At 43.2% G+C, this 26,749-nt stretch overlaps 1 protein-coding gene across 4 annotated transcripts in view; it reads right to left on the bottom strand.

Annotated features, from left to right (window-relative positions):
* TP73 (tumor protein p73) overlaps positions 1-26,749 on the bottom strand; it is a 174,207-nt gene that overhangs the window by 12,275 nt on the left and 135,183 nt on the right. For all 4 annotated transcript variants that reach the window (XM_072608642.1, XM_072608645.1, XM_072608643.1 and 1 more), the window contains 5 exons: positions 12,664-12,850; positions 11,003-11,118; positions 6,056-6,165; positions 4,270-4,412; positions 2,295-2,383 (listed from right to left, as the gene is read on the bottom strand). In XM_072608642.1, the coding sequence (XP_072464743.1) occupies positions 2,295-2,383; positions 4,270-4,412; positions 6,056-6,165; positions 11,003-11,118; positions 12,664-12,850 (645 nt within the window). The remainder of the gene's footprint in view (positions 1-2,294; positions 2,384-4,269; positions 4,413-6,055; positions 6,166-11,002; positions 11,119-12,663; positions 12,851-26,749) is intronic.

Here is a 26,749-nt window from a genome sequence, read left to right as displayed (position 1 = left end):
AGGAAAAGAGAGTGCTGGGCTAGCTTCAACCTGCAGATGGGTCTCCATGACAGTAAAGTTGGGAAGGATAGGTAGACCCAAAAAACATCTTTTCATTGTGCCAGAGGCAGCTAGGTGGTGCAGTGGATAGGTCACGGCCTGGAATCAAGAAGACCTGAGTTCAGATCTGGCATCAAACACTTCCTAGCTGTATGTCTCTGAGTAAATCATGTTACTCTCTTTGCCTCAGTTTCCTCATTTGTAAAATGAGCTGTAGAAGGAAATGGCAAATCACTCTAGTATTTCTGTCAAGAAAACCCCAAATGGGGTCATGAAGAGTCAGGCACAACTGAAGTCACTGAGCAATGACAGATTTTTCCAGTACTCCCCAACTTCAACCCCTCCTCTGTAGTCTTTAGCACTCCTGCTCTGTCAGAAAGAGGCCAACTGTACTCCATCCTCCTTTCTGCTTTCCAGGGAGGGTGATCTACTGGCCATTCTTCCTTCCAGTTCATCATCCTCCATGGTCCTTGGCCATGCCATGCTCTTTGATCCTACCTTCCACTGCTCAACATCTTCACATCCTTTGTTCCTCACTTCCAAAACCTACACATCTTTCCAAGACCCACTAAAATGCTACCTCTCCAATGAAGTCTAACTCCTTGACCCCCAAAACATCTCTTCTCTTTGTTTTCTATGACAGAGCTGATGTTAGCTGAATCACAAAATTAAATATTTTTATGCCACATTGTGTGATATTGTTCTCTGGTAGGTTTGGGCATGTGGGTTTTATTTCTCCAAATAGACTGTAGAGACCTTGAAGGTACAGTGGGTCAGTGCTAGACACATAGAGATACTTAATAATTATTTGTCCACTCATCCATCTTGCCTGGACATTAGCATCTTAGCTATTTCCCCTACTCTCCACTCACTTCTCTCTCCAATTCATCCTCCACATATCCAACACCATTGTCTTCCCAAGGCAGAGGAGTTGGTACATGTGGCTTCCTGTTGTTTCTAAAATAAATTACCAACTTTTTCGCCTCACATTTGAGGTCTTCTCCAATATGGCACCAACCTAACAACATTCCTACCTTACCTTCCATTAATTACTGCCTTTTACACTTCCCTCTCACGCCTTAGTACCCACAAAGGCCTTCCCCTATGCCTGAGATGTGGCCCCTTGTTACCTGCATCTTTCAGATTCCTTCTCATCCAGACTCACCTCAGGTGCCACCATGTCCATAAAGCCTTCAATGATTTCCCCACAGCTGAAAGGCCTTCTTTTTCTTCAAATATTCCTAGAGCACTTTTTCTTTGTCTTGCTTTCATCCTCAATTACCCTGGAATGTTATGTTCTTCACACGTATCTCCCACCACCATGTCTTTTCCCAAGCTGTACCCCACACCTAGAATATACTTCCTTTTCATCTCAAACTCTAGGAATTCCTAGCTTTCTTCAAAACTCAGCTCTAATGGTGCCTGCCTCCGGAGGTCTTCTCTGGACTCCCCTGCTCCTGCTGCTCCCTCCAAAATTCCTCTGTATTTACTCTATGCACATTTTATATCTTCTTCTCTGTGCACAAGTTTTTCTCCCCAATAGAGTATAAGTTCTGTGAGGGCAAGGACTATGCCATTTTTGTATCTGCAGAACCTAGTACAGTGCACAGCACATGGAAAGTGTTCAATTGCATGCTTTGTTTTGGTTTTTAAAAATCAGTTTTATTGATACCTTTTGTTTTTACATTATCTCAGTTTCTCCCTTTGAGTAAATGCTGGTTCAGTGAATCAGTCCTCTTGGAATAGAATGCAAGTTCCTTGAAGCCAACTTATTTTTGTCTTCACACCACCAGGACCTAGCATAGCTGAAGCAGCTAGAGGGTGCCATAGTACACAGAACACTGTACTAGAATCAGGAAGACCTGAGTTCAAATCCAGTCTCAGATACTTACTAGCAAGTAAGTGACTCTGGGCAAGTCATTTAATCTCTGTTTGTCTCAGTCTCCTCATCTGTAAAAGGGGATAATAATAGCACCCTACCACACCTCCCCTGCCCCCGCCTTGTTATGAGGATCCAATGAAATGATAATTGTAATGTGCTTAGCCCAGTGCTTGGCACACAGTAGGTGCTACCTAAAAGAGCTATTAATATTGGGCCAGGCACATAGTAGGTATGTTGGACTTGTTCAGTTGATTTTCCAGGCCATCCCTGGTTTCAATCCCAAACCCACAACTCTTCTAGACCAAGAATCTTTCATCATCCCCAACCTGCTCAGAGGCCCTGCCAGCACTGGTACTGGCACGGGGCTACTCACAGGCATGTAGTATATCTCTTCATCCCCATGTCTCCTCTTTTTCACGTTGGTCACCAGGGCAGGTATGGCAGGTGGGCTTTGCTTGAATGCTAGTGAGACCGGAAAGACCATTCGTTAGCACAGATAGCAAAGGGGTTTGGGAACGGCCTGGAAAGGGTTTACAAATATATATACATAGACATACATCTCTAACATCCTCATTATGGATGAGGCCAAGTCATGATTTCAATGCTTAAAAAATGTTAAGCTGATTAAGTTATATTTCAGAGGCCCAGGAAGGATAAGTATGGAAGTCAATCTTGCCTTGGCCCATGTGTGGATGGACATAGGCTCAAGTTTATATAGAAACAAATACACACAGGAAAGAAAATACACACATACATACAACCATCTTCATGTCTGAAGATCATGGAAACACCTTCCAATATGTCAGCCCAGGCCCCTCTTCAATTCACAGGAATGAATTAGGAGAACACAGTCCTCTCATGTGACTAGGCCTACTAGGATTTGGGGTGGTCATGCTAGCAACCATGAAGTTAGAAAAATATTTTCCAAATATGATTTTGTTTTACCTTCACAAGGTGAGGTGGTTGCTATTATTATCCTCATTTTACAGATGAGGAAACTGAGGCAGATAAAAGTTAAGAGCCATCAGCTGGCAAGTCTGGTCAATCTGACCCTTGTCCAGCATTGTCTGCATCAGTCTCCTCTCCACTCATGCTAGGCCCTCATCACCTCTCACCGGGTGAGAAGGAGCTCCCTTTTTTGACACTGACTTTTCCTATCTTGCCAAAGATGGAAGTACAGTGACCACGGGAGTGCCAGATCCTATTACTGACTAGCACGGGATCTGTAACCTACTGGTTTTCTAGTTGGGATAGTGGCCCCCCTTAATGCCAGAGGATCAATATATTGGTGTCAGACTTAGTGTGTATGCACAGTCTATTTGTGTGTGTACCTATCTATTTATCTATCTATCTATCTATCTATCTATCTATCTATCTATCTATCTATCTATCTGTATATTACACATACACACACACATATCCTTCCTTTTCCTCCTCTTCCTCTCTCTGTTCTTTCCTCTTTTTCCTTCTCTTCTTTCCTCTCCTTCTTCTTCCCTTCCTTCTTTCTTTCCTTCTCCTCTTTTTCCCTTCCTCCCTTCCACAAATCTACAAATATGTTCAACCTTTCCTATCCTTTTAAAAAACACCACCTTTTATTAGATTCCATCATTCCCACAAGCTATCATCCTCTTGCTCCTTTCTTTCATAACCAGACTCCTAGAAAAAGCAGTCTACACTCTCTGCCTCCATTTCCTTACTTACTCCCACTTTTCAATCCCTTCATAATTTGGCTTCCCACCCCAACATTCAAATGAAACTGCCTTCTCCAAGGTCACAAGAGATCTTTCAATTGCTGACTCTCAAGGACTTTTCTCAGACGTCTTGGCTTTTCTGCAGAATCTAACACTGATGACACCCCTACCTTGTAGATACTTTCTCCAGTCTCCTTAGATTTTAGTGACTCTCCCTCTTGTCTTTCCTCTTATCTGTCTGACATCTCCTCAGCCTCGGTGGCTGAATCACCACCATATCAGATTCCCTGAATGTGGCTGTCCCTCAAGGCTCATGGTCCTGTGCCCTATTCTCACTACCCTCTTTTGTCTTGAAAGAGTCTGAGTCATCCGCTCAACGAAGGCTTTCAAAGACAGCCTAGAAAGAAGAGATTTATTAACCACCAGAAGTTTCTACTAAAATTGTTTTGACTCATCAGTTCTCATCAATCCAACTGTCAGTTCAATGCAGATGTCTCCCAAGTTCACCATCCTAGCCCTCCATTCTCATAAGTTTTAGTCTCTGAGTTCTGTTCAACTTTTTCTGTTCTCCAATGCCAGGTATAAGGCAGCCACTTAATAAGGGCTTGTAGAATTGAACCACTGAATGAAAGCTCCCCACCAAGAAGATCAACTTACTGCGCTTGGAAGCGTTACCATTCTTGGCCGCGCTCTCGTTTAAAGCTTGCTGTTCTCGGTAGTGATCTTCATCAGCTTTTCGGTCTCTGCCAGGACAGGCACAGATCCGCCCCTCGAATGACCTCCGACCTAGAACTTGCCCACTGTCAGACAAACAGAAGCAGGGACTCACTCATGAGCATCTCTAGGACATGGAGAATGCCAAGAGTTTCCATGATCTTACAGCCCCAGTCTATACCCATTGAGCCCAACCAACCCTGGTACAGATACACAGGTCAGGGTCAGTCATGGCAACATCACTCTTTTGGTTTTTTTCCTCTCCTATTCTTTTTGGAGACAGGAAAGGGGAAGGGGTGGGAATAGACATAAGGGTATTTATTCAACCTTGAAACTGAAATGACCCATTCTCCTCACCAGTAACTGAGATGATTCAAACCCTTACCCAAAGAATCTACTAAGACCACAAGCCCTCAGGGGACCATAATCCAATTCCCTCACTTTTACAGATGAGGAAACTGAGGCCTGGAAAAGTGAATGGACTCATCTAAGATCACACAAGTAATAAGGGGCTGGGCAGAAAACTGAACTCTGGTCCCACCCAATAGTGCTCTGGTGCTTAGGGAACTGTCCCTGGAAAGGCCATCACCCTATAAAAATACTTTGAAGTAACTAAAAGGTGTCTGCAATCGCAAAATTGTCTTCCACTCTGGGACAAAAAGAGAAATCAATTAAATAAAAATAATAAGTCCATAAGAGATGGAACATACTGGAAAACTAGTCCAAACCTCTCCTTCTGGGGATAGGGAAAATGAGTTTCACATAATAAAGTCTAGAACAACAGGCAAAGAATCATGGGATTTTCAAATGGGAAGGGACCAGTATGATGGTTTAGCTTTCACATAGATGTGGAAACTGAGGCCCACAAAAGAAGTTAGGCAGTGGCAGAGGTCAGATTCAAACCTAAGGATCCTAACACCAATGTTCCTTTCCTTTCACCAAACTGTCTTTTCTCCTGAAGCCCAGTGACACCATGCCTCACTTTCTCAATACAGCAAATGACCAGCCTATTGTCTCATGGGGGGACATTCAGAGACACATTCAGTCCATCCTCTCAAGGCTCCTTGTCTCACATGGCCATTCTTCCATGGTATTCCTCCCCAAGGTATCTGGGGAGGCAGTTTGGTGCAGTGGATATAGAACTGGGCTTGGAGTCATGAAGTCCTGGATTCAGATCCTGTCCCTGATATTGGCCAGCTGTGTGATTCCAGGCAAGTCACATAACCTCTCTGATCCTCAGTATCATGATTTATAAAATGGGAATAGTATTATCCTCTTCTTTGCAAGGGTATTGTGAGGACCAAATAACATATGTAAAGAACTTTGAAAACCTTAAAAGGAATAGGAACTGGTCCTGTGATTTTAGTGGTGCCAAACTCAAATCCCTCCCTGATACATTTGGACTTAGAAAACCATACATTAAACATTGTCTACCTTGTATTATATTTGTGTTTATTTTGTTAAAGATTTCCCAATTAAATTTAAATCTGACTGGGCCGTCCTGGGGAGTTTTGTAGGCTACAGGAACCTCTCTGGCTGTGAGTTTGAAACGTCTGATATGAAGAACTTCCCTGTCAGGAAACTCCCTCTACCAATGCAGGTCTATACCTTCCATGCAATTTAATCTCTTTCTCATCCCATCTCATCCCATCCCATCCCATCCCATCTCTTTCTCATCCCATCCCATTCCATCCCATCCCATCCCATCCCAGTTCCTCATGTGACTCACTCTCTAGTCTCCAAGGTAATGATGATGAGAATGGGCCTCCGGTTCATGCCTCCCACGCAGCTGCTGTTGCACATGAAGTTATACAGGATGGTGGTGAATTCTGTCCCCACCTGCTCTCAAAAGAAATGAGAAAGGTACAGGAATGGATTACAGCTGGAGTACTCTAAAAATCATACGTTGGCCACAAAACAGTTCAGGAGATTCTGTGGGCCTAGATACTGGGCCTAAGGGACGCCCAAGGCAATCCAACTCATCCCCAGACAAACTCAACTCTGACTTTGGATAAATCTAGAAGGCAGGGGCTCAGTTACCACAAAAAAAATCTCCATTAAAATCATTTGGAAGCATCCAACCAATTTCTTTGGAGGGGTGGGGGTTTGTGTTGGTATTTGAAAAACCTTAATAGTATAACTGAGATAACTGGACCATTAATGCCAGCCACTAGCTAGAGAGCCAAAGTTAACTGGCCACATATCAAATGACTAGATTACATGAAAATATTCCATTAATATTACAGAAACAAAATTTCTGTTCTAATAATTGTTTTAGTAATTTAGATCTCTTGGGGTTTGCAGTATTTTAATCTCAACCTGGAGTCTGTATGTGATTGATTTGTCAAGATTTAATGACATAATTGTATATGTGACTTGTTTTCCCCTCGCTCTTTTTGCCTTGCTGCGTTTCAACTCCTTTTTCTGTGCAGTCCTGTCCCATAAGACCATAAGCTTCTTGAGGACAGGGACTGTCTTTCATTTCCTTTCAAGGTTCCTGGCACTTAGTTAGTGCTTCATAAATACCGGTTGCTGCTTGTCTATTAGGTAAACACTGTGTTCTGGAGTCCTAACTATAATGTACGCAGTGTGGTTGCAGGTAACTACTCAGAATTCTCTAGTGGCTCTTCGGAAAGGCAGATAAACCACCAGATTTCGCCTGTAAGGTGGAATTCTTATGAAGCCAATCAACCGTCTTGCAGACTGCGAAGACAAATCAGCATCAGCCAATAGGACTTCTAGCAACTGTTTGAGAAATAAATATGCCTGTGTTTCTAGTAGGTCTGATCTCCTAAAACACACAAAAGGTAACTCGAAAATATTTAAGAATGAAGAGCAAAACCTGGGGGGAGAATAAAGGAGTGACTTAGTTTATTTGGTTCTACCATTTACATGGTTTATATGTAAATATATGCACCTATTGAGTTGAATGCTTGTCTACATATATAACCAATGAGATGGAACAGTGGATAGAGTGCTGGATAAGGAGTCAGGAAACTCTTTCTTCATATCCAGCATCAGACACTTAACAAGTTGTGTGACTCTGGCCAAATCATTTAATCTCTGTGTGCCTCAGTTTCCTCAGCTGTAAAATGGAGACAATTTATGTCCCAGGTGGTTTTGAGGATAAAATAAAATAAAATTTGTGAAGTGCTTTGCAAATCTTCAACTGATATAGAAGTATGTATATATCAGTACATGCATGAGCCTGTATCTCAAATCTCACTCCATCTCTACAGAAATTTGCGTAGTAATAAAAACCCAAATCCCGGATGTAAGATGCTTAATTCACTATGCCAAATCACAGATCCATAGCATGACAGAGATGTTGTAGAACAAAGAAAGTCAAAGCGAGGGGTCCTTAGAATAGAGAATGTCAGAGCTGTGAGGGACCTACTGAGGAAATGGGATGTCAACAAATTGACTGATAAGGATTTATCAAGCTCTTACTCACTGCTAAGCACTGAGAATACAAGAATGGTGAAAAAACAATCTCTGTTCTCAAGGAAGTCGCACATATGTTGTGTGGAGGTACATAACATAAATAAATAGGAAACACCAGAACAGAAGACAAAGGGGACCTCAGAAGAAAAAGTTCAAGTGGCCAGGGGGACCAGGAAAAACCTCCTGCAGAAGAAAGGATTTCTGAAGAAATTCAGGGATTCTAGAAGGAGAGAATGAGGAGAAAGAATTCCAGGCACATGGAACAGCCTGGGCAAAGGAGTTGGAAGATGGAGTGTCTTGTTTGAAGAACATCAAATGCACTAATGCTGCCAGATCATTGAGTCTGAGAAAACAAACAGAAGGAAGGGACCAGGTTATGAAGAAGACTTTCTGTTGAAGCCTAGTGGTAACAGGGAGATCCTAGAGCTTACTAAGTTAGGGAGAGGCATGATATGGTCAGACCTGTGCCTCAGGAAGAATACTTAGCAAGCTGAGGGGATGATGACTGGAGTGGAGGAAGATCAGTTAGAAGGTTATTGCAAGAGTTTAGGCAAGGGGTGATGAGAACCAGGGTGGAAGCAGTTTGAGTGGGGAGATGGGGGGAGGGCACAGACGAGATGCTGGGAATGTAGGCTTGACAGGACTTGGCAACAGATCGTTGCCCACACTCCCTGATTAGCTTCAGTCCCATTGGCTATATGTTCTCCATCTCCCCTCACACATACACCCAAAGAATATTGGTCACTGGTGGATCAAGGGCTCTAATCCTCAAGATCAGCCTCCTCACAGGCAAAAAGCATCTTGGATTTTGGGGGAGAAGGAAAGCGAGGGGTCAGGAATGACACTGGAGTAGCCACCCTGGTCTTATCTCTCTGTGGTAATAGGGAAAGGATTTAGGGAAGCAACAATGAGTTCTATTTTGAACATAGTAACTCAAAGATATATTGAGCTTAAGATGCCTATAGGATATTCAGCTGTAAATGCTCATAGGGAGTAGGATTGGATCTCAGAAAAGAGACTACGGCTGATTAATCTGGGAGTCCACACCATAAGGACTTTATACCATAGAATGCCATAGCTGAGAGGGACCTCAGAACACAGAAGACTGGGGCTGAGAAGGCCCTTAGGACACAATAAGGCAGAACTTGAAGGGACCTTATATTCCAGAACACAGAATGCAAAATCTGGAAGGACTCTTAGAGTCTAGAATGTGAGAGTTGGAGAGGTCTCTAGAACCTAGAATGTCAGATTTGGAGGGATCCTTAGAACCTAGAATGTCAAGTTGGAAGGGTCCCTAGAACTTAGAATGTCAGATTTGGAGGGGTCTTTAGAACCTAGAATGTCAGATTTGGAGGAGTCTTTAGAACCTAGTATGTCAAGAGTTGTAAGGGTCCCTGGAACCTAGAATGTTAGATCTTGGAGAGATCTAAGAAGATAGAATATCAGAAAAAGGAGATTTTTAGAACAGAATACCAGTGGTGGAAGGGGCATTAGGTCATAGGCTATAAGAACCAGAAGAACCCAAGAATGTCAGAGCTGGGAGGAGGATTAGATCACAAGACATTAGAGCTATAAGGGCCTTTATCACTAGAAGAACCTTTAAATTCTCTCATTTACCACAAGGAATTCCTGCCTCCCCTCCACCCTCCCTCTCCCCCTCAATTTCAAAGATGGAGAAACCAAGAAAAAATTTCACTCATGATGAGATAGTAGCAGAACCGAGTCTAAGCTTGAGGACTCTGGATTCTCTGGCCCAATCATTTGGACTTCCTGGGAACATTCAATGGGATCAGAAAGAACTAAGTTCTACCCTAGTAGCTCCAACACTTCCTAGCTGTATGACCAGGGGCAAATCACTTAACACCCGATTCCTCATCATGTAAAATAAGAATGACAGCACCTACTCCACAGAGTTGTTATGGGGATCCATGTAAAATGCTCTACAAATCTTAAAATGCTTTGTAAAGTTGGTGATTGATTTCAGCATCAGTTTTCCTTCCTCCCCGCCACGCTGGGAAGTTGGATGGGAAATTGGAGCAGTCCTGAGTGCTATGCCATTCCAGACCAGTAGAGGGAGAGCTAGGTCTTGCTTGTAAGCTTATACAACTTGAGTGTTGGAAAGTTCCTTTGAGTTCAATCCCCTCATTTTACAGAGTAGGAAACTGAGGCAAAAAATGTGGACGAGACTTGTCCACAGCTGCAGAGATAATTAGGGGATGATTCTTGAACCTAGGTCTCTCGTCCACTGCTCCCCCCAATTCCCATCTTCTCCCCACCCATGCATTCAAAGCACTAAGTAGTTTTTTATTGTCTGTCCTTTGTTCTGGAAGAGGACCATGACCTCAGGAAGGTGATGCCACGATGTGCAAGTAAATTGGATTTAAGGGAGGCAGGGCTGTGCAAGGTCACCAGCCTCACTTTCTGCTCCTGGGTCCAGTAGCCAGATACACATTGGAACAACTAGCTTCTCTGAGTTCTAATTGGAAGAAAGCTGGGAAATGCTTTTTACCCTTGAGGGGGCTGATTTTGAGGAGTGGAGCTCTTGATCCACCAGTGGCCAATAATCTTTTTCTATTCGAGGGGAGAGGGAGAACAGCCCAGACACATAGCCTATGGTGGTGAAGCTAATGGGAGAGTTCAGAAAAACATGAATAGAAAATACACATTCATTCACAAAAGCCTCAGACACTTCCTAGCCGTGTGACCTTGGGCAAATCACTTTACCTCCACACTTGCCTTCATTTGCTCAACTGTGAAATGGGGATCATGCCTATTTCTCAGGGTTGTTATGAGGATCAAATGAGATAAATTCGTAAAAGCACTTAGCAGAGGCCTGGCACACAGTAGGAACTCTGTTAACGTTTATTCTCATTCCCCCATCCCCCTATGTCATGGCTTCCAGGTCCATCACCATCACAATTAGTTCTCCTGTGGATGTTTTCCTAAAATGTGGTCCCCAGGACTGAATACAGTCCTCCAGATGGGAGAGATAAGGGAAGGATGGGAAAATGAGCCCATGAGGGCAAGAAGCTAGAGGAAATGGGGTTGTTTAGGTCTTAGAAGGAAGGCCACAAAGGGCAGACTTGGGTGACCTTAAATGAATCCTAGAGGAACTGCAATGAGGTCTAAGCAAATTTCTCAATGAGATAGATGGACATGAGAGATGGAGGGCAGGGTAAAGTCTCTAACCTTTCAGGGCTTTAGGGAAGGAAATGAAGGTCATCTGGCTTACCTGGGGTGGCTCATATGGCACCATCACACTCTGTCGCCCAGTGACAGGGTCATCCACATATTGAGAGAGATTACTGCCTTCTACTCGGATGAGGTGGCTCGCTGGGGCTGACTGTCCTGCCGGGAGAGAGCTCAGAGTCAGGAGGAGCATACACTCCAATTCTGAACTGGCCATCATCCATTCTATCCCCTACTCCTATTCCCTTTCCAGTGCTGGGCTGTGGGAGGCCCAGATTATAATGAGACAGAGCTCTGTGAAGTGCTTTTTCTACGTGGGGCTGTCCTCAGGCAATTACAACAGAAACGGCTGATCTGTGTCTAATCCTCTGATGGATTAATTTTTCTCATTCCTAGCTCTGATCAGGTCATTCTCCCTGTTCCTCAGTGCCCAATGGAGAAAGTTCAGACTCTTCAGCCTTGAGGCCCAAAGTAGCAAATGGCAGGGCAAGGATTGCCAATGGAGTGTGCTACGTTCCACATTTCAACCATTCTGATCATCTCACCATTCTCACATGTTCTGCTGTTCCATATTCCTAGAATGCCCAATCAACCCTCCCATTGTTACTAGAAAATTATTGGAAAATTATACTTGTCTTTCAAGGCCAGATCAAATGCCATCTCTTCCAAAAAAAGTCTTTCTTGATCACCCCTGCTAGCATCAGTATTTCCCTTTGTTGATTGACACAGTAGAGAAAATACTGACCCTGGAGTCAGAGGACCTGGGTTCAAGCACCAGGCCTATTATGAACTAGGTGTTGTATAACCTAGGAAGCCTCTGCCTGCCTCTGAGCTCCAATCTCCTTATCTGTCAAATGATGGACTTTGGGCCTCTTGCCTATAGTTCCTATTACAGTGTCTTGTGCTGTGGAGGCTGATTTCCCTATTTTTCTTTCCTATGAGACTGTAAGCCCCAGGAGGACAGGGTCTGTGTCATATCTATCTTTCCAGCCCCAATACTGAGCATAGCACCTTACACTCACCTTTACTTCTTAGAACCCTTGGTTTTCTTCAAGCCTTAGCTCAAAAGTCACCTCCCAGAGGAGTCCTCTCAACTGCTAGTGCCTTCTCTTTGGAGATCACCATTCTATAGACTCTGCATGTACTTTACATGAGGTCTACCCCATCAGAGTATAAGCTCCTTGAGGGGAGACACTGTTTTTTTCCCTTTTTGTTCATATCCTTAGCATTCAGCATAGTGCCGACCTAGTACATGGCAGACCTTCAATAAATGCTTCTTCATTGAATGATATGAACCTTAGAACTGTTTTGATGAATTGAGTTACTCATCTTTGTATTCCTTTGGTGCAGTGGATAGAGTACTGTGCCTGAAGTCAAGAAGACTCATCTTCCTCAGGAAACTGAGGCAGACAGAAATAATGTGACTCTCCCAGGTTCATACAGTTCAGAAGTGTCCTGAGGCCAGATCTGAACTCAGCTCTTCCTGACTCCCAGTCTAGTACTCTATCTACTGTGCCATGATGCTTCTAGACTTAGGACCTCTTAAGGACAAGCCTAGTATCTATATCTACATCCCCAACACTAAGCACGAAGCCCTGCAATTGGTAAGTAGGCAACCAAGAGCTACTGGTTGAGTTGCATTTTTCATCTTTGCCATCTCCAGGGATGTGAACAAAAGCTCCTCTGGCCCCCACCCAACCCCACCTTCATTGAAGTCTCTGCCGAGCTCGTGGTTGGGACAGCGCTTCACCACCTCCGTCACATGCTCTGCTTTCTTGTAGACGGGCATCGCCCGGATGACAGTGCCAGGTGGAGGGGGCGTCGACACCTTGATCTGAATGGGGCACGTCTTGGCGATCTGGCAGTACAGTTTCTTCAGGAGTGGTGAATACTGCAAGGGAGAAGTAGGTGAGAGCTGAGGTGGTGGGTGAGTCTCAGCAGAAGAGGGAGGAGAAGGGGAGGCAGAATTGGAACAAAGGCTTTGTCCCAGGTGCCCGAGTCAGAGGGGGAAGTCTTTCAGCAGCATATATGAGACTTTATCATCAGAGTTAGCGGAAAGTCATGATCAGGAGCCCTCAAGTAGCAAGCTTTCCTGCCCCACTCGCCTCTACTTTATTTTGTCTTTGTATCTGTCTTTGCATTGTATTACAGTGTAGAACACATTAGTAAGTGCTTGTTGATTGATTAATCTATTGATTGGGTGGCATCAGGCTGAAGAGAAAAAATCCACTTTCTTCAAGATCCACTTCCTTCAGGAAGCTTTCCATGATTAATCTCACTGCCTCCCATTCTCTTCAACAAGCTTTTATTAAGTGCAAAGCACTGCAAATCACAAAAACACAGTGATGTCTGCCCTCAAAGAGGCCATATTCTATTGAGGGATGGGGTGAGATAGAGATCTAACATCCACATAGATAAGTAGAAGTATTTAATATTTAAATACGTATTTTATGTATCTCACTCAAAGTGAGAATGCTATTAGACCTTAGACTGAAAGGGCCAGGGTCTCCCATTGCCTCCTGGGCCATCTCCAGCCATCTTGATGAATATCAGGCCACTGGACCCAGATGGCTCAGGAGAAGAAAGTGAGGCTGGTGACCTTGCACAGCCCTCCCTCACTCAAATCAAAGTCAACTGCAAGTCATGTCATCATCTTGATGTCAAGGTCCTCTTTGAGAACAAAGGACAAACACAAGATAGGTAGAAACAAAGTTACTCCAAATAATCCAAAGGATATATGATCTAATCAATGTGGGTCTTCCCTCAAATGATAACAGCTTACATTTATTTATGTGGCAACTATTTGCCTGACTCTGTGATAAGCCAGATATGATCTCATTTGGTTCTTACAACAACCCTGAGATGTAGGTGCTGCTGTTATCCTAGTTTTACACATGGGGTAACTAAGGCAAACAGAGGTTAAGTGACTGTCCCAGGATCATACAGCTAAGTGCCTGAGGCTGATTTTGAACTCAAGTCTTCTGGACCCCTGGCCTAGCTGTCTATGAACTGAGTCACCTAATGAGAGAGCACTTAATCCATCCATTTCTGCCCATCCTGTGTGATTCTCACATCCATGTCTAGAAATTACTTGGCATAGAGTTGTATGTATAGAGTGTATACACACACATATGTATATATCAACCCACATACACAGTCCTTTGAAGGGGAGGGGTACCACCAGCAAATGGGGAAGGGGCATTGGGAAAGCCCTAGAGTAAGAGTAATGGCACTCTGAGGGACACTGAGAAATCCAAGAGGTAGGGGTGTATCTCAGACATGGGAAGCTACCCATGCAAAGGCATGGAGGGGAAAGATGGAAAATTTTCTATTGGGAATAGCTAACAGGCAAGTCTGATAAGAGGGGCAGCTAGGGGGTGCCATAGTGCACAAAGCACTGGACCTGGGGTCAGGAAGACTCCTCTTCCTGAGTTCAAATCCAGCCTCAGGCACATACTAGCTGCGTGATCCTGAGCAACTCATATAACCTTGTTTGTCTCCATTTTCTCATCTGTGAAAAGAGCTGGAGAAGAAAAGGCAAACCACTCCAGGATCTTTCCTCCAAATAAGGTCACAAAGAGTCAGACGTGCCTGAAAAAAAATGCCTGAACAACAAGTTTGATTAGAGGAAGGAGGGGCATGGCGGTGGGGCATAGAAAGGGGAATAATACAAAACAAAGAGACAAAGATGGGAGGAATTTGCATGAGGGTTCCATACAGTTGGCAGTGAAGAAAGACTGAGGATGGATCTCTCTCTGTTCTGGATTTCTCCAGCAACTTAAAATGTGTATTCTGCAATTGACACGTGCTTTGAAATTGAACTCTAATGATTCCATTTGAGTCCTAACTCTAGCTAAAATGGAAGTCTCTCAAAGTCAGGGATAATATCTGCTACTTCTTTTGTCTCCCTCATGTGTGCCTCAAACAGTGCTGAAAAGAATAGATACTTCCTAAGGGGGATTTAACCTGGGGATCCATGAACATGTTTATATGGATGTATGTATACACACATATACATATATAGATATATGTGTGTATGTGTATAGATATGTGTATGTATATATATGCATATATATTTATATACACATATACATATACATTTTATATATACACATACACAAATTATATGTGTATATATACACAATAATATATGCAATGTATGTATATATAGATAACTATCTCAATATAATTTATAATTCTATGTATTTTCCTTTGTGTACTTAAAGACATTATTCTGAGAAGGGATCCATCACACACACACACACACACACACACACACACACACACACACACACACAGAGTTAAGAGCTTCTGTCTCACTAGCTTGATTAATAGACATGAATCAAGAATGAGTCAACAGAGTCTTAGAGGTGGGAGAGACCTCAGAAGATATCAGGTCCTATCTGCAAACGAACAAAAATTCCCCTAACAGCTGCTCCAGTAAGTGGCCATCTCAGACAGGACCTAAAGACCTGCCACGATAGAGAAGCCACTTCTCAAGGCAGCCCCTGGGGCTCATGGATAGCTCTTGCAATGGGAGCTGAACCCTCTGCCCACTGCTCCTGGCTCTGCCTTCTGTGGCTCAACCCTCTCTAATCCCTTTCTCACAGGATGGCCTTCAGATGCCCAAAGAGAGTCATCATACCAACTTCTGCATACCCAACTCAGTCTTTGCTTGGAATTCACGCCACCCAAATGGAATTTAGGGAACATACATCATCTCTCAAGTTCTTCTCTTCTGACTTCTGTCCTTAATTCTTAGGTTCCTCCTCTCCTAGCTTCCTGAAGCAGCTGGAATTTCTCATCTGTACCATTTGCGATGAGAAGTCTTAAAGTTCTGCCCACTAAGCCCTTTGAGCTTTTCTGAGTATAGGGACTGGGTACTTTTTGGGGGGAAGGAAGATTGTCCCCAACATGCTCAAACAAGCAGCCTTTTCTGAGGGATCCCAAATATTCACCCAGATTGCCGGGAGCCTTTCCGTTCCAGTTGGCCCCTCCAATGGATTTGCTGAGACAAGTTAGACAGAAGTGCCTAAGAATGAGCAGTGAGTAGATCTTTTTTCCAGGGCGTAGATGAACCCCACTTTAAAAAGACCCAACAGTGCAGAGCACAAAGAAATTTTTCTCTTGAAAACTATCCTTTCCTCTTGCCTTTCCCTTTCCATTAACTCTGAAAAATAATTCATTTATCTATCTACCCATCCATCCTTTTATCTATCCATTCATCCATCCAACAAACATTGCCAGGAGAACCTGTGGTGACTGGTAACATTTCCTAAAGGCATTGGAAGTTATCCTACTATCCCAAGACAACACTAGGGAGCCCTTAGAGGGGTGTGGTATGCATAGGGTGCAGGTACTATTAACTTGCAGTGTTCTATCTGGATCCAATCCCTACCCTTTATCCTAGTTCAGTGGAATTGCCCAGGACCAAAGTAGAGGGTTAACTCATAGACTCACAGAATCATAGACCATCCAATCTATAAGATTGGAACATCTCATCTAATCTCTTAATTTTATAGGGAGAGGAAAACTGAGGATCAGAGATGTTAAGTGACTTGTCCAAGATTACAAAAGTACCAAGTGGCGAAGCTGGAATTCAAAGGGATTTCATAGCATGTCATCATCTTTTTCATCATTCCCTTCATGGTTAGCATCTACAAATAGTAGATTTTGTAATGGTGATTGAAGCTATGGAGGCTGGCACAAAAAATGGCTTAAAGCTTTTGCCACAACTAAGAATATGAGCTCCAGTTAGTGCCCAAAAAACTTTAGAGATCCATGAAACATCAAACCCAGTCACTGGGGACAGTCAGATGGCAACTCTATGGGTTATCCCAATGGCATTCTAAAGCGATTGTGCTTTCCAAATTCAACATATGTGAAAATTTCTTAATGTTTTTATATGAACTTTTTGGTGCCAAATTCAATATTGAGGATTTCTTCATCACCCTGTGTTACTGAGTGACATATACATTTTGATATAATTTATGAGACATAAGGTGGTAATCAGGCATGGTTTGGTTGGAGGAAGGACAAGTGGGGACATGGGAGAATAGCGAGAAGTCATTCCATGAGTTGAACGTGAATACTCTGTGACATCCTGGCTTAGGTGCCGTATGGGAGAGCAGGCTGGGACATGCTCATGTGTGTTCAGTCATGCAGTGGAACACTCCACATGGAGACTAGTCTCCCGATTGTATGCCAGGTGTCATCTGGTAAACATACCTCTCATTTTTAATCCTGTTTTCTACTTTGTAGGTACTAGTGTGCATTACTTAGATTCTTCTAAGTGTGTCTATCATCCAAAGAGTTTCTGTTATTATATGTGATATTATTATACTTTTAAACCTCAGAGACGGAACTTCACTGCTATGGTAAGAAAGCAAAAGGACCAGATTTTGGTTATGAAAGAGGCACTCAGGATAAGGTTGTGTTAAAACTGCAACTTGCCTTCATCTCCTACGGCATTTCTGGCCCCTATGATTTGGAAATAACAAAAAGACCATTCAACAGATGGTTATTTTTGCTCAATATACACATCAGAGATGTGCAGATTAGTTTAAACATACTTGTGAAATGTCAGATTTGTCATGAGTTCTAAGATCTGTTCCACAGAGACAACCACCTATAATACTGCAAAGGATCAGAGACTTGGGAGATGGATGAAGATAATTCTCATCAACAAGCATTAAGCTTTATTAAGTGCCTCCTATGTGCCAAGTATCATGCTGAGCACTGGGCATATAAAGAAGGCAAAAAAAAGCTTCCTGTTTTCAGGAAGCTCAGTCTAACGAGGGAGGCAACATGTAAATGACTACGTATGAACAAGGTAGTTAGCTGGTACAGTGAACTGGGCTTAGAATCAGGAAGACTCATCTTCATGAATTCAGATCTGGTCTCAGACATTTACTATCACTCCTACTACAAGTACTACTTATACTGAGCAAGTCATTTCACCCTCTTTGCCTCAGTTTCTTCAACTGTATAATGAGCTGGAGAAGGAAAACGGCAAAGCACTCCAATATCTCTACCAAGAAAACCCCAAATGGGGTCACAAAGAGTCAGACACGACTGTACAGACACAGTGCACAAACAAAATATTAAGACAAGAGATATTAAAACAAGAGATTAAGGAGGATTAGGAAAGGCATCTTGCAAAAAGTGGGATTTTAGCTCAGACTTGAAGGAAGCCGGGAGGCAGAGATGAGGAGGGAGAGCATTCCAGGCATGGGGAACAGCTGGAAAAAATGCCAAGGGTCAGGAGATGGAGTGTCTTATGAGAAGAGGAAGCCAGCCAGTGTCTTTGGAATGTAGAGAACATGGCAGGGGAGTAAGGTGTAATTATTTTTTCATATTGTGATGATGAATGTTAGTATGACAGGGGAGGAGACCAGCAAGGGGACAAGTCCCCCATCTAGGGTAATTTTTCCATATTCAGATCAATCCACTAATCTACCCTCCAGTCCTTATTAAGTATCTACTGTGTCAGGAGCTTGAAATATTAAGATGAAAACAAAAACAGACCCTAATTTAATAAACTGAACATCAAATGATATTGTCTTGTAAGATTAACTCACTCCTAAACCAAGAAAATCTTTAAAAGTATGACATCTCCTGCAAGAGGGCACCAAAATATTCAAAACTTAAAACTTCTTTTGGGAAAGTGTGTGAAAAGTATTGTTGGATTATTTGTGAGAACCCAAAAGTGGTCACTCATGCTAAGATCGTAACCCAAGTATTAAATGCGACTGTTTTATATGTAAATGAAATAGCATGGATAGGAAAAAATAAACCTACTACATTAAAAAAACAAAATCTGGCATCAAAGGAAAAAATTAATTCTAGAAAAAAAATGTGGTAAGCTAACCATTGGTTGCTCTTGAAAAACATTTCTTACCACCTCTTCATCAGCTGGGCAGTACAGTGGATAGAAGGATGGACTTGTAATCAGGAAGATCTGCATCGGATCCTTACTAGCTATATGACCATTGGCAAATCACTCTACCCCTCTCAGACTCGGTTTTCTCCTCTATAAATAAGGAGAATGGACCCAGTGAATTCTAAGGTCCCTTTGAGCTCTAAAAATTTTCAAGGAGATATGTCAAAATGACACAGGGTTTCTTTGTCCAAAAAAGAAATGTCCACCAGTCGGAGCAGCTAAAATCAATGTGGGAGATGTCTGTGTCTCTTAAATAAGAAAAATGAAGAATGATGAACATTTTAAAGACAAGATGAGTAAAACTGAAGAAACAGCATGGAAAGCCTTTTTTTGAGCGATCAAAAACTTCAGAAAATTGTATTCAAAGCAGAAAGGTATCAAGAAATTGTCAGTCACCTCTCCAAGTTTACAAAGTTATGGGATGTCATTCTAGATTTCTCTCTTGGATGTACATTTGGGCTTCTTCTTAGAGCACCTTGGTATTATCAGGGAACAATTCCATCAAGAAATCCACAAGGGAAAAGCAATGCCAGGGCAAAGAGAATCTGGGCATGCTGGCTGACTCTGAGGAGGGAGGACCCATAAATACAGCCAGAAAACAGCTGCACTGACATTCCAGGTCAGTTCAATGCACATAATTTTATTTAATAAGAATTATTTTAAAAAATATAAAATTCAGACTCCTATGAAGCAGGTAAAGGATGGGCCAAATCTCAAGTCACCCTTGAAATCAGCATAAAAACCACTATACAGCTTGACTCTTTTTGTGAATGGAGCAGGGCTAAAACCCTGTTTGGTTGTTATTGTAGTCTAGTTTAGACTAAGCTCATAAATTAATCTTAAGTGCAGCCAAACCAAGCCCAGATCCATATCATAGAATTAAAGGATCTTTGTGTCGTCCATGGGCCCAAAGGATTTAGAGCAGGGAGGAAAATGGAGATGGTCCAGTCCAAGGGTTCCTCATCTGCTTCTTTATAGATATCAGGGGGATTGTGACTTTAAGAGTTGGGGGAAAATTGTATCTTTATTTTCATTAATCTCTAGCTGAAATTCAGCCTTTTCTTTAACAACTGCAAATCTAGATAACAAAACCTTTTTCTGAGAATGGCATCCCCAAGCCTCACCAGACTGTTAAAGGAGTCTGTGATACACATGAAAAAGGCTAAGAATTCTTAGTCTAAGTGGAGCCTTTTTTTTACAGATTGAGGAGACCAAAGCTATGAGAAGTTAAGTGACTGCCCAACATGACCCAGAGGCAAGTGGTAGAGATGATCATGAAACCCAGGGCCCCAACTTCATTTGCAGTGCTCCTTCTATTAGAAAGTGGAAGTCAATCCTTTGAGAAAAAACAAAAGAAAGAAAGAGAGGAAGGAAGGAAGGAAGGAAGGAAGGAAGGAAGGAAGGAAGGAAGGAAGGAAGGAAGGAAGGAAGACAGGAATGAAGGAAGGAAGGGAGGGAGGAAGGAAGGAAGGAAGGAAGGAGAAGGAAGGAAGGAAGGGAAGGAAGGAAGGAGAAGGAAGGAAGGAAGGAAGGAAGGGAGAGAGGGAGGGAGGGAGGAAGGAAGGAAAGAAGGAAGGAAAAGGAAGGAAGGAAGGGAAGGAAGGAAGGAAGAGAGGGAGGGAGGAAGGAAGGAAAGAAGGGAAGGAGGGAGGAAAGAAAGAAAGAAGGAAAGAGGGAAGAAGATGTGAAAAGATCAGTGATTTTGCAAAAGATCAGTATATTTACCTTCTGGCATGGGAACCTCTTTGCACTAGTAAAGACTGCATGGACTTAGTAGCTCTAAGGTCTGGGGAGTTAGTTAACATCCCAGAACAAGTGAGTAGCAGAGGCAAAATGAGAGATGGACAGCCGGGGAAGCCATCCTTGAAATTAGCAGCAACAGTACTACAGGTTCTCCTATTCTTATGAACACAACATGAATAAAATGAAATTTGTTTTTTGTTGTTGCCTAATGTATCCTGAGCTCTCCATATACACACACTGTGCCCTGTACCCCAGTTAAAGAATACTTCAATTGCTCTCTATGGGTAGAATAATTCTCATCAGCTTCTCTCCAGAGCAGCTATCCTAGCAGACAGAAGTGAGAATCTCTTTCTCTCTCTGCCCCTTTCCCTCTGAGTTCTCCATCAAGCCACCAAGGTCTCCAGGCCCACACCAGGCTCTCTGGCCACAGTGAGCTAATATGCTACAGAAAAGCTAGTCCCCCCATTTTGTTTTCTCTGTGCCCTGCTGTGTCCATGCCAGCACACAGACTTGGCATGAGATCAGAAGATCCTAGATCTGGAGGCAAGTCCAACCCTTTGTTTTACAGATGAGGAAACTGAGACACAGGAAAGTGAGTGACTTGCTCAAGGTCACACAGCTAATAAGTATCGGTGGCAGGATTGAACTCAAGTCCAGCACCCTACCCCTTGTACCAGATAGCCTCTGTACTCATGAAGAGCACTGGAGGACAGCTGCAGATCCCAGCACAGTGGGAACCTAACCCACATTCTGCTGTCTCCTTCCAACTCTGACCCAGGCCTCAGTCCTTAAGCAGAGCACTCACAAAGCCCCAGGAAAGCTACCATGACCCTCGCTTTCCAGAGACACATCTGGAAAAGTTACACATATATTAGGTTTGTATGAAAAGAGTATTCTTTAAAAAGGAGAGACCTAAGTTACTGAGAGAAGCCTGATACAGGACCATTGTGCCCACAGAAAAAAAGCAGAGGATCAGAGAAATTAGATCTGGAAAAGGCAGTTAGGGGTCACCTGGTCCAACTCTCTCCTTTTACAGATGGGGAAACTAAGTCACAGAAGTAACTTGCTCAATATCACACAGGTATCACAGGTTGTGGATTTAGAGGTACCACAGAGAACATCTAGCTCACATCTTCATTTTGCGCATAGGGAAACTGAGACCCAGGTAGACTGTGACTTGCTCAAAGTCATATGGATACCTTACTATAGGACCACAGCTTTCAAGCCAAAATGGACGACAGAAGTCACCTATTTCAATCACCTCATTTTACAGAACAGAAAACTGAGTTCCAGAGCACAGAAGAGACTTTGTTCAAAGGAACAGGGAAGGCAATACAACCAGAATTAAACCACACCCCCTGACTCAAAATCCTTTTTTCCTTTTCTCCACAGTCTCCAGGAAAAACTTCTTGGAGGATTAATGACCAGAAAAGACCCTGGAGGCTAGGGTCCAACACTCTCCTTTTATATACATGAAAACTGAGACACAGAGTCAAAAAGATTTTTCCACAGCAAATGGCAAAGTCAGCATTCAAACTCAGGTACTCTGAACCTGGGGACTGGCCCTAGAGTTAGGAGAAGCCAAGTTCAAATCCAGTCTCAGACACATAATGAAAAATGCTTCACCCTGTTTGCCTCAGTTTCCTCATCTGTAAAATGAGTCGGGAAAGGAAACAGCAAACCACTTCAGGATGTTTGCCAAGAAAACCTCAAATGGGATCACAAAGAGTCGGACACAACTAATCAATAACAACAAAGTTGAATCTAAATCCAAAGTTCTGTTTTCCATGGCATCAAGGCAAAAAATCAGTTCCTAATGCAGAAGATGAGAGGTAGGAAAGTGGAATGGATAGAGTCCTGGCTCTGACATTTATCAATGTTGTAGCCTTGGGCAAGTTGCTGAGACGAGAATCATAAACATGTGAACAAGGAGACCCCTGTGGAATCTGACCTCCTCATTTTACAGAGGAGGAAACTGAGTCTCTAGGGAAATGAAGTCCAAGGTCACAACTACGAATTGAGGTGTCTTCATCTAGAAAAAGGGGACAATGCTACTTTCTTAAAGCAAAGTAGTGTGGGAAAGAGAATGCTGACATTAAGACTCAGGAAGAACTCCTCTGATCTTTACGATTTACATAGTCCTGGTTGAGTCACTCAGTCTTCCTTCATTGCACCAGTATGATGCAAAGACCATGCCATCAGAGAAATGCTGACATTACTGGCACTTGACTTTGTTTTGAGTGAAGGAGGGCTGCTAGGTGGTACAGTGGACAGAACACTAGTGCAGGAGTCAGGAGGACCTGAGTTCAAATCTCATCTCAGACACTTGACACTCACTAGCTGTGTGACCTTGGGCAAGTCACTTAACCCCAACTGCTTCATCCTGGGTCATCTCCAGTCATCCTGATGAATATCTGGTCACTGGATTCAGATGGCTCTGGAGGAGAAGTGAGGCTGGTGACCTGCACAGCCCTCCCTCACTCAAAACAAAGTCAAGTGCAAGTCATGTCATCATTTCTCTGATGGCATGGTCTTCTTCGGCAACAAAGGACAAACACACATAATGCAACGAATGGCATTCACTGCTCATCTGTATAATGTGGATAATGGAACCAAGTAAGCTTTATTAAGCACCTGGGTTTATGCTGTGGGCTGTGATAAAGGCTTTACAAATATCATCTGATCCTTGCAACAACCTCCGGAGGGAGGTACTATTATAATCCCCATTTGACAGTTGAAGAAACTGAGGCAGACAAAGGTGAAATGACTTCTCCAGAGTCATACCTCTAGGAAATGATTGAGGTCTGATTTGCACTTTAGATCAGGAGGCTCAGACGAGATGCTTTTTGTAAAGGACTCAGGAATTTTGAAAATCCCCGTAGAAATGTCATTTCCTATTTATTCAGGTTAAAGGCAGTGTCTGGTATGGTGGAAAAAGAGCTGACCTTACTTGAAGCCAGAAAGATCTGGGTTCAGATCCTACCTCTGGCACATACTGATTGGGTGAGTCATTTGCTTCCCCCATACTGAAAAACTCCAATAGCTTTGGAGGCCACTGACCTTTTATAAATATCCCTGGGGGCTGCAGATTGGTTTAATTTTAAGATGTTACATTATCCCTGTTTCATTGTAATTTTATTTTGTTGACTATTTTCCAATTTCATATGAACTCAGTTCAGGCTGCAACTTGGGAGAGCTGTCGGCCCCCTGGGCTGGGTCTCTGACATTTTTGCTGGGTTGCAGGTAAGGTCCATAGTCCCCTTACATCAGAAGAGAGAGTTTCCTACCCCTAAACTGTTTGTTGCATTTTTAAAATAAATTTTTATTATGGTCTTTATGTCTTTTTACCTCTATATACTGAGTGGTTTCAAAGCATGGGCCTCTTGCGATCATTCATTCACTCAATAAACCTTTGCTGACCGCCTCATATGATTGGGGTTCTCAGCTCATCCAGGAAAACTTCTCAGAGGAGGTGTCTGGAAGGAGCAAGGGCCCACAGGTATGAGTTTAGCCTTTGGCCAGCACCTAATCTTTTTCTGTACGATTCTGAAACCACCCTGGAATTTTGTTTGTACAGATCTCTACCTTGGATTCAAACAGGAGCAGTTGTTATCTCCTCAAAGAGCTTATTTTTTTTGACTTCCCAGGCACAGCCATTTTCTGAAGAAAGAACCGGAGACATTACTTACAGTCAGTGTAAACACAGGAATCCGCAGGAAACACAGCTCTGGGCTATGTGTGCAAGGGGGAGGTGAGAGGGAGGTGCTGAGAGGGAGACTGAGAAACCCAGGGGAAGGGTGTCCCATTGGAGTCTCTCCTCTTGGGGACTAGCAGGCGAGAGAAAGAGGGAGTTAATGACTACAGGGCTGGCTGAGGATGAATTTCCTTGGCTGAGAGGGGGTAGGGGAGCACAGGATAACAGCATGAACCTGGCCTTGCAGTCAGAGGTCCTGAGTTCAAGTTCCAGCTCTGCCCCTGCTTGATTTTGTCACTCAAACCCATTGGACTGCAGTTTGTTCATCTGTAAAATGGGTGGCTGGAGTTTGGATTAAATGGACTAAAAAACTAAGGCTAGTACTAGTTCTATGTCTATGATCCTAAGTCACTCAAACTCATTGGGTCTTAATCTACCTATTTTCAAATTGTAGGGGCAGGGGAGAGATGCAAACTAACATCTTCCAACCCTAAATTCATTTACTGAGGCCCACTATGGATCAGGCAGGGCAGCTAGGTGGCACCATAGAGCATAGAGTTCCAGGCCTGGAGACAGGAAGCTAAGTCTTCCTGAGTTCAAATCTATTCTCAGACATTTGACTAACTGTGTGACCCTGGGCGAGTCACTTCACCCTGTTTGTCTCAGTTTCCTCATTTACAAAATGACCTGGAGAAGGAAATGGCAAAAACCACTCCAGCATCTTTGGCAAGAAAACCCCTAGAAGGGGTCACAGAGAGTCAGATACGATTGAAATAATTCAACAATCATCAAGTGTATCAAGCACTGTCCTAGGTACTGGGGATACAAAGTCCAACAGACTCCCCTTTTGGCTCTGCCTTTTGAGATTCTTCTCTTTCTTCAAGGTCTATCAGGCGCCAGCCCTTCTGAGCAGCCTTCCCAGATCCCCCAGTGCCTGGCACATAGAAGACATTTAATAAAAACGTGTTCATTAGCTGACTGGTCCTCCAGGAGAAAGTGTTTTAAAAGTCCTCTGTGTTTAGAGTATGAATGTCTGCCTCCAAATCATGATCTGCCATGGACAAGCTGAATGACTTCAAGCCTCAGTTTCCTCAACTCTGACATCCAGTGTTTGGACTAAAGACCTCTCTATTGTCCCCTCTGGCCCGGGAGCTAGGATGCTCTCATCTTCATGTACCTATGCTAGACCTGTCCCACACACTTAGCCACAGTTAAGTTAGAATGACTGAGTTTTTGTATGTGAATATCCATTGCCCTATTAAGCTTCCTGAAGGCAGGGGAGCTGTCTTCTTTGGTGTATGTAGCCACAATAAGCAAGCATGGCACCCTGTAGAGCAAGTACTTTATACATAATTAACTGAACTGACCGGGCTTCAGCTGGAAAAAGGGATGGCAGGCTACTTCCTGGGTCCCACAATTCATGTATGAAGGGCTTAGTCACCAAGTAAATAGATAGCTCCTATAGGGCCACCTTCTCTCCTTTCAATATTCACTTACCCCCTACCCTTCCTCCAAAGTATGACCAATATGAAGATTTCTGCCATAAACCGTAAGAACTGCCTATCAAGGGGGAAGATATAGGGTGTTTTGGGCACAATGGATAGAGCACTGGGCCTGAAGTCAGGAAGACCTGAGTTCAAATCCAGCCTCAGACACTTACTAGCTGTGTGACCCTGGGCAAGTCACTTCACCCTGTTTGGCTCAGTTTCCTCATTTGTAAAATGAGCTGGAGAAGGAAATGGCTAATCACTCCAGTATCTTTACCAAGAAAACCCAAACAGGGTCATGAAGAGTCAGATGCAATTGAAACAAGTCAACAAGTCAAGACACATTAGCGATAATCTCAGCTCTGCCAGTAAACTCACTCTGACCGTGAGAAAGTTACTTTCCCACTTATGACCTCAACTACCCTTCTGCGAAATGCTGGGGTTGCCCTCCTGGGAATATCCCCCTCCCCCCAAGAAGGCCAATGACAGAAAGGCTCCATATATGCCAAAATATCAATGGTCACACTTTTGGAGGATAGCAGAAATTTGGAAACATAATGGTTCCCCATGGAAATGATTGAGAACACTATGCATGAGAATTATCATGGAATGGTGTCATTGTATTATAAGAAATTAAGAAAATGAGTAACTTAGAGTCACTTGTAGAGACTTCGATAGAGTGATGCAGAAAAATGAAGAACTCAAGAGATCAGTGTTCACAATGACTTGGTGGCCACTCCCATCCCTTCTCCCCAGAACTATGGCTGAATCCTAACTTCTCCAATCCACACAGCTACCAAGTGATACTGCTAAAGTGCAGATCTGCCCATGTCCTTCCCCTGCTCTAAAAGATCCCAAAGATCCTTATTGTGGCAAAAACGAAATACAAATTTGTGTTTGGCTTTTAAAGTCCTTCCACGCACT

Source organism: Notamacropus eugenii, chromosome 5 (assembly GCF_028372415.1).
Source record: "Notamacropus eugenii isolate mMacEug1 chromosome 5, mMacEug1.pri_v2, whole genome shotgun sequence".
NCBI lineage: Eukaryota > Metazoa > Chordata > Mammalia > Diprotodontia > Macropodidae > Notamacropus > Notamacropus eugenii.
Note: the sequence above shows the minus strand (reverse complement) of the source record. Positions and strands in the feature narration are given on the sequence as shown.